The sequence below is a fragment of the Nomascus leucogenys genome, unplaced genomic scaffold (assembly GCF_006542625.1).
Source record: "Nomascus leucogenys isolate Asia unplaced genomic scaffold, Asia_NLE_v1 Super-Scaffold_285, whole genome shotgun sequence".
Taxonomy (NCBI): Eukaryota; Metazoa; Chordata; class Mammalia; order Primates; family Hylobatidae; genus Nomascus; species Nomascus leucogenys.
The window spans coordinates 3435132-3448627 of record NW_022095770.1 but is presented as its reverse complement, the minus strand read 5'-3'; the positions used below and the strand labels follow the sequence as shown (position 1 = coordinate 3448627).

Below are 13496 nucleotides of genomic sequence, written 5' to 3'. Positions count from 1 at the left end.
TAAAGTTTTATTGGTACAAAGCCACTCACATTCATTTATGTATCTTCTACAGTTGTCTTACCTTGCAATGGCAGAGTTGAGAAGATGCAACAGAGATTGTATAGCCCACAAAGCCTAAGATATTTACTATTTGGTCCTTTACAGAAAAAGTTTGCCAATACCTGCACTAGGCTCCTGGGAATACACTGTAAAAAATTACCACAATGTCTGTGGGATCATAAGCAAGTGTATTTATGTTCAAAGTTAATACTTTTGTTTGTTTTGTTTTTGTTTTTTTGAAACAGACTCTCGCTCCGTCACCCAGGCTTGAGTGCACTTGGTGCGATCTCAGCTCATTGCTGGAAACTCCGCCTCCCAGGCTCAGAAGATTCTCCCGCCTCAGCCTCCCGAGTAGCTGGGATTACAGGCATGTGCCACCATGCCCAGCTAATTTTTGTATTTTTAGTAGAGACGGGGTTTCACCATGTTGGCCAGGCTGGCCTTGAACTCCTAACCTCAGGTGATCTGCCTGCCTGGGCCTCCCAAAGTGCTGGGATTACAGGCGTGAGCCACCATGCCCGGCCAATATTAATAGTTTTTAAAAGTTTTTTCCAAATATTTTTGTTTTGTTTGCCAAACTTATTCTAGTTGGGTAAAGACTTTTCCCCTAGAAATTAGTCTGTCTTTCCGCAAGAGAAAAAATAAAGTGAGTGTTTCCATCAGGGTGTGAAATTTTCTATAAAACAATTTTCTAAGAGCTGGAAACTTATAAAGATGCACATGATATTTCATTTTTTAACATATAAATTAAACATGATTGCAATTATTCTGAATTTTAAACACTCCAGACAAGTCTTTGGTTCCTAAAATCTTTCAAATGACATTAAAAAATAAATGCTTCCATTAAATTTAAACAGAATAGAATTCTCTAACATTTTTAAATAATTATTACATTATAGCTAAATTCCCTTAATTACCTTTAGAAGTATAATTCGAATTCTAGTCTTTTCTTTTTTTATAGATGGAGTCTTGCTATATTGCCCAGGCTGGAGTGCACTGGCTATTCATAGGTGCAACCATGATGTACAACAGCCTCAAACGCCTGGGCTCAAGTGATCCTCCTGCCTCAGCCTCCTGAGTAGCTGGGACTACAGGCTTGTGTCACAGTACCGGGCCTAACTCTAGTCTTAATGTTTTCCTGTGCTGCATATGGCAGTGGTACCTTATTATGCAATAGGTATAACTTCTATCAGGCAATGCTGTTTTTATATTCTATTACTTTTATAATTTAGCATGTATAATTTATACATACTGATCATATTATATATTTTATAAAAGCGGGGTCCTGGTAACCACCTTTTCCAAACATATATGACCCAGATTAAGTGCCAGTGTTAATAGTACAGTAGAGTAGTCCCCCCTTATTCACAGAGGATACTTTCCAAGAACCCCAGCGGATGTCTGAAACTGCAGATGGTACCAAACCCTATATACAGTCACATGCTCCTTAACGATGGGATGCATTCTAAGAAATGGATCATTGGGTGATTTCATCATTATGCAAACATTATAGAGCACACTGTATTTATACAAACCTAGATAATATGGCCTACTACAAACCTCGGGTATACGGTACACCCTATTGCTCTTAGACTGTACAGCATGTTATGTGTACAGCATGTTACTGTACTGAATACTGTAGGCAACTGTAACACATGGTAAGTATTCGTATATCTAAACATAGAAAAGATACAGTAAAAATAGGTCTTAACTTACGAGACCACCACTGTTTTTGCAGTCCATCATTGACCAAAACGTTATGTGGTATATGACTGAATACTGTGTTTTTTCCTATACATACATACCTATGATAAAGTTTTAATTTATAAATCTGGCACAGTAAGAAATTAGTAATAATAACAACAAAATAGAACAATTGTAACACTATACTATAATAAAAGGTACGTAATTGTTGACTCTCTCTCAAAATATTTTATTGTACTGAACTCACCTATTTTGGGATCATGACCATGGAACTGAAACTGCAGAAAGTGAAACCGCAGAGAAGGGGGACTACTATAATCTGTTTGCAGATTAATCACAAAATAGTGGAATGATCTTTCAACATTAAAATTAGCCTACTCAGGCCAGGAGTGGTGTAATCCTAGCACTTTGGGAGGCTGAGGCGGGCAGATCACTTGAGGTCGGGAGTTTGAGACCAGTCTGGCCATCTAGTAGAGATGGTAAAACCCCGTCTCTCCTAAAAATATAGAAATTAGCCAGGCATGATGGCACATGCCTGTAGTCCCAGCTACTCAGGAGGCTGAGGCACGAGAATCACTTGAAATTAGGAGGCAGAGGTTGCAGTGAGCTGAGCTCACACCACTGCACTCCAGCCTGGGCAACAGAGCAACAACAAAAACAAAACAACAACAAAATTAGCGTATTCATTTCTTTCTAAATGAAGCTTAAAGTAAATAACAGTTTCTTTTCTCTTTCCCACATTATTTAGAGTGATTGATCATATCTTCTATTCTCTATCAAGAACTGCATGACACTCCTAGACCCCTAGCAACTGAGAAAAATAATTTCTCTACACAAACATCCTATTAACCCATTGACATGTAGTTGGAGGTAAGGTGATACTATTGTATGGGTTCCTAACAAGGTGCTTCACCACTTGGGTTTTTACAATATTTGTTTTAAATTCCTATTGTTGAATGGAAATTATTGGTTTCTTGTTTATGTTTGAGTATTTAATCTGTTTTTTTTTTTACCCCAAACTATCTGAAAATATAAAACTCATAGGCTACCCCTGAACCCAAAGTAAATTTATAACATAAATTATAAATTCCCAAACCAACAGTGGCATAGGGATCACTATTTCAACTACAAACTTAATGGTATTACCTACTAGAACTCAGAAACTGTAACTCAGAAAAAAAACAAGCCACAGGCACAGCTATCATTTGCCTCATTCTGAGTGAGACTCCATGGATGTCACCTTCAAGAAGTTGCATGAAGCTGATACAACATCATATGCCTTCCCTCAGCACAAATGACCACATCCTGTGCCAGGCAGCATTTTTCTGTCTCTGTGGTTAAAGACTGGTACAAATTAATGTATAGCTCGGTACAGCTGGAATGTTAGTTGAAGCTGTGATTTGAATCTCAGAAGTTTTAGACAAATAACTCAATTTCTTGGTCTCTTAAGAAATTTAAGACAAAAGAAAAAGACTCTGAGAAATGATTTTCTTTTCTTGAGAAGGAGTCTCACTCTATTGTCCAGGCTGGAGTGCAGTGGCATGATCTTGGCTCATTGCAACCTCTGCCTCCTGGGCTCAAGTGATCCTCCCACCTCAGCCTCCCAAGTAGCTGGAACTACAGGCATACACAAAGCTAATTAAAAAAAAATTTTTTTTTGTAGAGATGGGGTTTTACCATGTTGCCCAGGCTGGTCTCGAACTCCTGACCTCCAGTAATCCACCCACCTTGGCTTCCCAAAGTAATGGGATTACAGGCATGAGCCAAGCCACTGCGCCCAGCCTATTTTCTTTTCTTCCTTTAAGAAACTCATATATACACACATATAACTGACCTAGGGCTTTCATTTAGTCACTTACTCAACAAATATTTATTGCACACCTACCACAGTAGGGCCAGGTACTGTTCTAGGTACTGTAAATATCTAGCAAGGAAAAACATAGCCCAAGAAGGCTGGAAGGAGAGTAGACACGAAACAAAACTCCAAAGTTATCTGTGTTCAGTGTCATGCGATGAATTAAAATAGGGCTGTGTTAAAATAGTGACTGAATTGTCAGGAAAAGCTTTTCTGAAGAAATGACATTTAAGATGAAATGTGAGTAACAGAGTAACATTCATAAAGCAAAAGTGATTAGATTTATCAACATAAATATTACCATAAAATGTGAGCAATATTAATGTGAATATAATGCTCAAAACTCACAAAAAAGCCTGGAAGTAAGTACTCTGTAATGCTATTAGAGACTATCTTTGGGTGGTAGGATAGAGGTGGGGTTTTCCTTTTTCTTTCTATTTCAATGAACTTTCCAAACTGTGGTATAATACAAAAACATATTTGGTCTTTGTTCCTGCTCCCAGGATCAGGCACAGAACTTCTAAAGCCCTTGGAATTTCCTAAGTGATAGGAGTGTTTTTTTGTTTTGTTTTGTTTGGTTTTGTTTTTCTCACTAGAGCCTCCTACCTCAGCTTCTAAGTAGCAGGGACAGGAGTGTCTTTTGTATTCATAACGAGCCCCTTTCAATAGCACCTTAGATTATGCTAATGAGGTAGCTGAGGCTGGGGCCACTAGACAGCCTCAGGATGGAGCTGTTCACCAGAAGGATCTGGTAATTAGAGCGTTGGACCTTTCAGCCCCACCCAGTGACCTCAGGGAAGAAGAGAGAGGAAAGGGAACTGGAGATTGAGTCCTATAAACGTCCTTGAACAACAAGATTCAGAGAGCTTCAGGAGCTGGGGGTGTGGCATGCCCAGAGAAAGTATGGAAGCTCCATGTCACCCCTTCCTTGCTCTATGCCTCCCTTCCATTTGGCTGTTCCCGAGTTGTATCTTTTATAATAAACTGGTAATGATAAGTAAAGAAACTTTTTGAGCTCTGTGGGTCATTCCAGAAAATTATTAAACCTGAGGAAGGATGTGGGAACACTCAAATTTGCCCAAGTTGGAAGAAGTGTGGGTCACCTGAGGGCCTGGTACTTGAGACTGGTGTCTGAAGTAGGGGCAGTCTGTGGGACTGAGCCCTTAACCTGTGTGGTCTGTACTAATTCTCAGAGTTAGTATCAGAATTGAATTGAATTGTTGGACACCCAACAACTGAATTGCCTAGAGATTTGGTTGGGGATGGAAAACACCCCAGAATTGGAGTGGGATTTGCTAGATCAGCCCAGGCTCACAGAAACATGTGGTTTGGAAGGATAAAATAAAAGGGTAGGGGATGAGAAAATTTTGATTCCTGAGTGGCCATATAGTCACCTACGGAGCAGCAAAGGGGCTGTGATCAGTTACTAAAGATAAAAGTTACCAGTGAAATTTAAAGATGAACAAACTCCTGCGGAGCTGGTTCACTGAATGCTTAAGGAAATGCAAACTAACAAGAAAAAAGTGAAATACACAATCCAATGGTTATTGTTATCTGTAACAGCTAAAATGAAAGTTAAAAAGAGTGTTGGGTTGGACCTTGATGCTGAACCACGCTCAGATTCTGGTGGACCTGAACTTTGGATGCTAGACTCAAAGCTGCCTCTAATGGAAAAAATATGTAGGAAAAACAGAAAATACCTCTAAGATCTCTGGTCACCAAAAGGAGAGTCCAGGTAGGGGAGGGCAAAACCAAGAAACTACTGAAACCAGGGGGTATAGTGTGAAAAAGTTACTTTATTTTGTAGATCAGTACCATCAGCTTCCTAAAGAATTTTGACTAAAATGAATTGTAAGAATAAATAATTTAGGGGCAGTATCTTGGCTTTTAAATGCTTCAGAGTGGAAGAGCATGTTTGGGTTTATACAGGATCCACAGCTCACTATGGAACAATCACAGATGGCTACACGTGATCCAGACACACAGCAGGTCATTCCTAAGGGAACAGCTGACCTGATGGACTAGATAAGAGCTATTATAAGGTCTATTTACCCTGAGAAGGGGAACTATCTGACTTCTCCTTTCAATGCCAACTGGAACACCCCAGTTGAAGCAGCTGATATGCTTCATATGCAAGCCATGTGGAATTGGCTTTGTGATAATCAGGACTCACACACTGAATATGCCCATTACCCAGGTGATATGGTTTGGCTGTGTCCCCACCCAAATCTCATCTTGAATTGTAAGCCCCATAATCCCATGTCATAGGAGGGACCCAGTGGGAGGTAAATGAATCATGGGGGTGGTTTCCCCCATGCTGTTCTCATGATAGTGAGTAAGTTCTCACAAGATCTGATGGTTTTATAAGTATCTGATATTTCCCCTCTGGCACTCACTCTCTCTTCTGCCACCCTGTGAAGAGGTACTTTCTGCCATGATTGTAAGTTTCCTGAGGACTCCCCAGCCATGCAGAACTGTGAGTCAATTAAACTTCTTTTCTTCGTCATAAATTACCCAGTCTTGGGTATTTCTTTTTTTTTTTTTTTTTTTTGATATGGAGTCTTGCTCTGTCGCCCAGGCTGGAGTGCAGTGGCGCGATCTTGACTCACTGCAACCTCCGCCTCCCGGGTTCACACCATTCTCCTGCCTCAGCCTCCCGAGTAGCTGGGACTACAGGTGCCTGCCACCACGCATGGCTAATTTTTTGTATGTTTAGTAGAGACAGGGTTTCACCATGTTAGCCAGGATGGTCTTGATCTCCTGACCTCATGATCTGCCCACCTCGGCCTCCCAAAGTGCTGGGATTACAGGCATGAGCAACCGTGCCCGGCCAGGTATTTCTTCATAGCAGTGTGAGACTGGACTAATTCAGTATATTGGCACCACAGAGAGTGGGGTGCTGCTATAAAGATACCCAAAAATGTGGAATCAACTTTGGAACTGGGTAAAAGACAGAGGTTGGAGCAGTTTGGAGGGTTCAGAAGACAGAAAAATGTAGGAAAGTTTGGAACTTCCTAGAGACTTGGAGGGTTCAGAAGACAGGAAGATGTGGGAAAGCTTGGAACTTCCTAGAGACTTGTTGAATGGTTTTGACCAAAATGCTGACAGCGATATGGACAATGAAGTCCAGGCTGAGGTGGTCTCAAATGGAGATGAGGAACTGCTTGGGAACTGGAGGTAACTTTTGCTATGCTTCAGCAAAGAGACTGGCAGTATTTTGCCCCTGCCCTAGAGATCTATGGAACTTTGAAGTTGAGAGAGATGATTTAAGGTATCTGGTGGAAGAAATTTCTAAGCAGCAAAGCGTTCAAGAGGAAGCAGGGCATAAAAGTTTGGAAAATTTGCAGCTGACAATGTGATAGAAAAGAAAAACCCATTTTGAGGAGAAATTCAAACCAGCTGCATAAATTTGCATAAGTAATGAGATGCCTAATGTTAATTACAAAGACAATGGGGAAAATGTCTCCAGGGCATATCAGAGACCTTCACAGCAGCCCCTCCCATCACAGGCCCAGAGGTCTAGGAGGCAAAAATGGTTTCCTGGGCTGGGTCCAGGGTCCCCCTGTTCTGTGCAGGCTCAGGACATGGTGCTCTGTGTCCCAGCTGCTCCAGCTGTTGCTAAAAGGGGCAAAGGTACAGCTCAGGCTGTTGCTTCAGGGAGTACAAGCCCCAAGCCTTGGCAGCTTCCATGTGATGTTGAGCCTATGGGTGCATAGAAGTCAAGAATTGAGGTTTGGGAACCTCTGCTTAGATTTCAGAGGATGTATGAAAACATCTGAATGTCCAGACAGAAGTTTGCTACAGGGGTGGAGCCCTCATGGAGAACCTCTGCTAGGGCAGTGCAGAAGGGATATGTGGGGTAAAACCCCCCACACAGAGTCCCCACTGGAGCACTGTCTAGTGGAGCTGTTAGAAGAGGGCCACCATCCTCCAGACCCCAGAAGGGTAGATCCATTGACAGCTTGTGTCATGCACCTGGAAAAGCTGCAGACACTCAACGCCTGCCCATGAAAGCAGCTGGGAAGGGGGTTGTACCCTGCAAAGCCACAGGGGCGGAGCTGCCCAAAGCCATGGGAGCCCACCTCTTGCATCAGCGTGATGTGGATGTGAGACATGGAGTCAAAGGAGATCATTTTGGAACTTTAAGATTTAATGACTGCCCTATTGGATTTCGGACTTGCATGGGGCGTGTAGTCCCTTTGTTTTGGCCAACATCTCCCATTTGGAATGGGTATATTTACCCAGTGCCTGTACCCCCATTGTATCTGGGAAGTAACTAACTTGCTTTTGATTTTACAGACTCATAGGCAGAAGGGGCTTGCCTTGTCTCAGATGAGACTTTGGACTTGGACTTTTGGGTTAATGTTGGAATGAGTTAAGACTTTGGGGGACTGTTGGGGAGGCATGATTGTGTTTTGAAATATGAGGATATGCGATTTGGATGGGGGCCAGGGCAGAATGATATGGTTTAGCTGTGTCCCTACCCAAATCTCATCTTGAATTGTAACCCCCATTATCCCCACGTGTTGTGAGAAGGACCCGGTGGGATTGAATAATGGGGTAATTGAATTATGGAGGTGGTTTCCCCCATGTTGGTCTCGTGATAGTGAGTGAGTTCTCACAAGATCTGATGTTTTTTTTTTTTCTTTTTGAGATGGAGTCTTGCTTTGTTGTCCAGGCTGGAGTGCAGTGGCGTGATCTCGGCTCACTGCAAGCTCTGCCTCCCAGGTTCATGCAATTCTCCTGCCTCAGCCTCCCAAGTAGCTGGGACTACAGGCACCCACCACCACACCTGGCTAATTTTTGTATTTTTAGTAGAGACAGGTTTTCACCATGTTAGCCAGGATGGTCTCGATCTCCTGACCTCGTGATCCTCCCACCTCGGCCTCCCAAAGAGCTGGGATTACAGGCATGAGCAACCACGCCTGGCCAAGATCTGATGGTTTCATAAGTGTCTGGCATTTCCCTGCTGGCACTCATTCTCTCCTGCCACCCTGTGAAAAGATGCCTTCTGCCATGATTGTAAGTTTTCTGAGGCCTCCCCATCCATGTGGAAGTGTGAGTCAATTAAACCTCTTTTCTTTATAAATTGCCCAATCTTGGATATTTCTTCATAGCAGCATGAGAAGAGACTAATACACCAGTTCACGGTAAATGCCATGGTTAAGTGGTGTCTAAGAATGTACCTGTCAGATATGGTATGCTAAAGTCAGTGTGGACACAAAGAAAATAAGAACAAGGCCTGGAAAGAAGTTTATCACATTCACAGGTCTCAGAGAGGTGGTTATTATGTGCTATGCAAGATCACAGGAGAAAGCACCAGTGTTGGTCAGGAGGCAGAAAAGAGGAATGAGGAAAAAGCTTAGGTCAGAGCCTTAATTGGGGTTTCTGTGGAAAAGGCAAGGCAGGGCTGAGTAAACAGTTTAGGATTGGCTAGTTTTAACAATTCTGGTGGGCTCTAGAGCATAGAGATGGTCTCTGGTTGACTGATATCTGGCCCTGGGATGACTTAGGGTAGGTGAAATATAGGCTTGGTGTGTGAGAATTGGGTAATGGCTTATGGCAAAAACCTGTGAGTGCTTTCCAGCAATGACAACAATTGGATTTTGGACCAGAGAATTTCCATTTGAGGGGCAATTATTAGCCTGCTATTGAATATTAATTGAAATTGCTCTTATGATTGAAGGACAAAAAAAATTTTAAAACCTAAAATATTAATGAAGTCTTGGGTGATGTCAGAGAAGTGCTCTAATGGGGAGAGTAGTGCCCAGAAGAGTTCTATAATAACATAGAAATAGTTTATAGAGAATCATGGTACCTTGGGAATGAAAGGATGATATACTCAGGAGCAGGGATCCTCTTTTCCCCTACAATTGACTTTGGAACTATGTGACGAGCTGCTGGATTCTATCATCACTTAGACAGTGCCCTATAAAGTAGTCTTTGACCAACAAAGAGATGCTTGATTTGTGGATGGTAGTTTTTTTGTTTGTTTTTTGAGACAGGGTCTCATTCTATCATCCAGCCTAGAGAGCAGTGACACGATCAGGGTTCACCGCAGCCTCAACCTCCCAGGCTCAAACGATCCTACCACCTCAGTCCCCCAAGTAGCTGGGACCACAGGCATATGCCACCATGCCTAGCTAATTTTTAAATGTTTTGTAGGGACAAGGTCTCACTATATTGCCCAGGTTGGTATTGAACTCCTGAGCTCAAGCAATCCTCCTGCCTTGGCCTCCCAAAGTGTTAGGATTACAGGCATAAGCCACCATGCCTGGCTGTGGATGGTAGTTTTAAGATAAATGGACAACATCCTGTTTGGAACACCACAACTGTAATTAAAGAAGGTAAAAACAAATCAGCTCGGTGAGCTGAATAATCTGCTGTTTTCCTAGAAGTGATGGAAGAACTGAACAGTGATACATGCCCATATGTTTCGGTTTCTGATTCATGGGCAATGGCCAACAGCCTGGCCATGTGGTAAGGCAAAAGTGCAATGGAAACTTGGCATATTAAAGGGACTGTCATATGGGACAAAGCCCTGTGGAAATCACTATGGGAATTTGAGGGGTGCATTAAAGTAGGACATGTCAATGCTCAGTAAAAGACCCCCCTTCCAGATATGGAAGCTGATCAGAACCAATTAGTAGGTATCACAGTGTGCGTGTTTGAGGTGAGCACATGGGTCCATGAAATGAGTAGACAGGATGGGGGATGCTACAGCCACTGCAGAAGATGGGCTGAATTTGGACACATTTCCCTTGGACCCCCTGAGGCACAAAATAGCAACAAACTATTATGTCTGCCAATAAGAGAGACAGTTACTGTAGGTGACTATGGGGAAGATTCCCCAGGGGTAAGACCCCACACATAGTTGGCAAGTGGATTGCATTGAAGAGCCAGTGCTGGTAGTCCCAAGGGCTACAAATCATTTTTGTTTTTGTTCTTTTTTTGAGATGGAGTCTTACTGTGTCACCCAGGCTGGAGTGCAGTCGTACAATCTTGGCTCACTGCAACTTCTGCCTCCCGAGTCCAAGCAATTCTCCTGCCTCAGCCTCCCCAGTAGCTGGGATTACAGGTGAGTACCGCCACACCTGGCTAATTTTTGTATTTTTAGTAGAGATGGGGTTTCACCAGTTGGTCGGGCTGGTCTCGTACTCCCAACCTCAAATGATCCACCTGCCTCAGCCTCCCAAAGTGCTGGGATTACAGATGTGAGTCACCATGGCCAGCCTGTTGTTGTTCTTGAGACAGGATCTCACTCTGTTGCCCAGGCTGGAGTGCAGTAGCAGGATCACAGCTCACTGCAGCCTCAACCTCCCAGGCTCCAGTGATCCTCCAGCCTTAGCCTCCTGAGTAGCTGGGACTACAGGCACACACCACCACACCTGGCTAATTCATTTGTATTATTATAATTTTTTTTTATAGATATGAGGCCTCATCATGTTGCCCAGGCTGGGCCTGAATTCCTGGGCTCAAGAGATCCTCCTGCCTCAGCCTCTCAAAGTGCTGGGATTACAGGTGTGAGCCACTGCACCCAACCTATAAATTGTTTTTGACAGGGATAAACACCGACTCTAGACAGGGCTTTGCTTACCTGGTGGTATACACAAATGGTCAGTACCACGAAAGAACCAGAACAGAAGATATTGCACCAATCTGAACGGCTGAGCCACATTTCTTTATACTAAGGAGCACTCTACTTCCAGCCCATAATGTCAAACAACGGGCAAAGAGCTATCCTCCTCAGAGTAATAGTTTGATAGAGAATTGGACCAGTCAATTGAAACACTGATTGTCTAAAATAGGGTAAGGTATAGGCGTGAAGGGTTGGTTTATGCATTTGTATAAGTGTGAGGTCACACTCAAATGAGCTAAGGGAGTGTTCCCACTAGGTAGATTCCTCTGTTTTTCTGGTGGATTAGGGAAGAGGAGGTGGGGGAGGATGCTGATATGACTATACAATTCTTGCCAAAGAGGAGGACATTGGTGTGATGACTATTCTTTTTTTCCTTCCCTACATTGTCACATCAGCTTTCTCTTTCCTACCAGATGCTGTGGTTGCAATACCAGCACTGTAATTACAAGTGCCAGAAACAGAGATGATTTCTAAAGCAAGAAAGTGTAACCATAGCTTTAAACCTTTATATCAGAACTCCTAAGAGCCTGATGAGGCAGGCTGTCCCTTTACCCCATCTGGAAAAACTGGGGTTAACATTGAATGCAGATATATTGCCTAGTGGTAGAAATAGCCCACTAGTTCTGTACCTGTGTAACCCTATCCTGTATGTATGGGAGTTGACTGAGGGAGAGGTACTTGCTAGACTAGTATTGCTGCTTACGATCTAGACCAGCGCAGTGGCCAAACCTAATGTTCCTCCCAAAGGTGGGAAAGTTTGGGCATAAACAGCAAGAAGGAGGAAGAGTAGCTGAGAGTAAAGGAATGAATAAATGAGCTATGTAACAAGTCTTGTGAGTCATCCTAGCAAACTCCTAAACATGTGGAGGGGAGTCCCTGATTTTGTAGCTAAGTCAGACAGAAGTGCAGGTTACCCGGGGACCTGGTACTTGAGACTGTTGTCTAACATGGGGAGAGTACTGTGCAGTACTGTGAGACTGAGCCTGTAACCTGTGCGGTCTATGCAAACATCAGGAATTAGAATTAGAATTGAATTGAAGTGGGCTGAGTATGGTAGTTCATGCCTGTAATCCCAGTACTTTGGAAGGCTGAGTTTGGCAATCATTTGAGGTCAGGAGGTCCTGGCCAGCCTGGCCAACATGGTAAAACCCCGCCTTTATTACAAAAAACACAAAAATTAGCCGGGCATGGTGGTGGGCACCTGTAATCTCGGCTATTTGGGAGGCTGAGGCAGGAGAATCACTAAAACATGGGAGGCGGAGGTTGCAGTAAGCCGAGATTGCGCCACTGCACTCTGGCCTGGGCAACAGAGTGAAACTCCGTCTCAAAAAAAAAAAAAAAATTAAATTGAATTGAATTGTTGGACACCAAGTCATTGTCTGGAAAACTGGAAAACTGGTTTGTTGGTGTCAGAAAACACCCCAGACAAACTTTCTACAATAAACATGTATTACTTTTATAATGGCAAATAGTAAAACATTATGTTTTAAGTGAAGTTAATATAATTGGAACACTGGATAAGCACCTTAAATTCTCAAAATTTGCTGATAACCTACAACTATGAAATGCAAATATTTGTGAAATTAACAAAACAGAATCACTCCTAACTAAACCTACAAATGCAAGTTTTCCTTGGAGAACTGATTTCCTCTCCACACTAAGCCTAAGCAATATCTACAGCCATCAGTGTTTAGTCTGCACACTCTGGCTCACCTCCTATGTCTTCATCTTCATTGGCTGGGCCTTCTCCACTGTCCACATTTTCCATTTCATGAGATTTGGTTAAGCTGTAGTCATTCAAAACCACTGGACTTTCTAAAAGATAAAAGGAGTTTTAAGTATGTGGTTCAACATTAAAGGATTTTTATAAATACGTATTAAGTAGACCCCCATTTAACTTTCAGCTTCACACAATCCTTTAGTGACAGATAGTACCCCTTCACACATACCCAAAAGGGATATATACATGAAAACTCTTGAGGTTTAGAAATATGCCCAGGGTTCGCAGTGGCTCACACCTGTAATCCCAGCACTTTGGGAGGCCGAGGTGGGCAGATCACCTGAGGTCAGGAGTTCGAGACCAGCCTGGCCAACATGGTGAAACCCCATCTCTACTAAAAATACAAAAATTAGTTGGGCATGGCAGTGCGTGCCTGTAATCCCAGCTACTCAGGAGGCTGAGGCAGGAGAATCACTTGAACTCGGGAGGTGGAGGTTACAGTGAGCCAAGATAGCACCACTGCACTCCAGCCTGGGTGA

General features: G+C 43.0%; 1 protein-coding gene across 15 annotated transcripts in view; it reads right to left on the bottom strand.

The window, feature by feature from the left end:
- Window positions 1-13496, bottom strand: part of IKZF3 (IKAROS family zinc finger 3) — a 103088-nt gene that overhangs the window by 59913 nt on the left and 29679 nt on the right. For 13 of the 15 annotated variants that reach the window (XM_030808175.1, XM_004091394.3, XM_030808170.1 and 10 more), the window contains exon 3: window positions 12951-13052. The exons of the other annotated variants lie outside the window; for them this stretch is intronic. Coding sequence is in view for 11 of the 13 variants with exons in the window: in XM_004091394.3 (XP_004091442.1) it covers window positions 12951-13052 (102 nt within the window). In the remaining 2 variants the exon portion in view is untranslated. The remainder of the gene's footprint in view (window positions 1-12950; window positions 13053-13496) is intronic. 15 annotated transcript variants of the gene reach the window in all.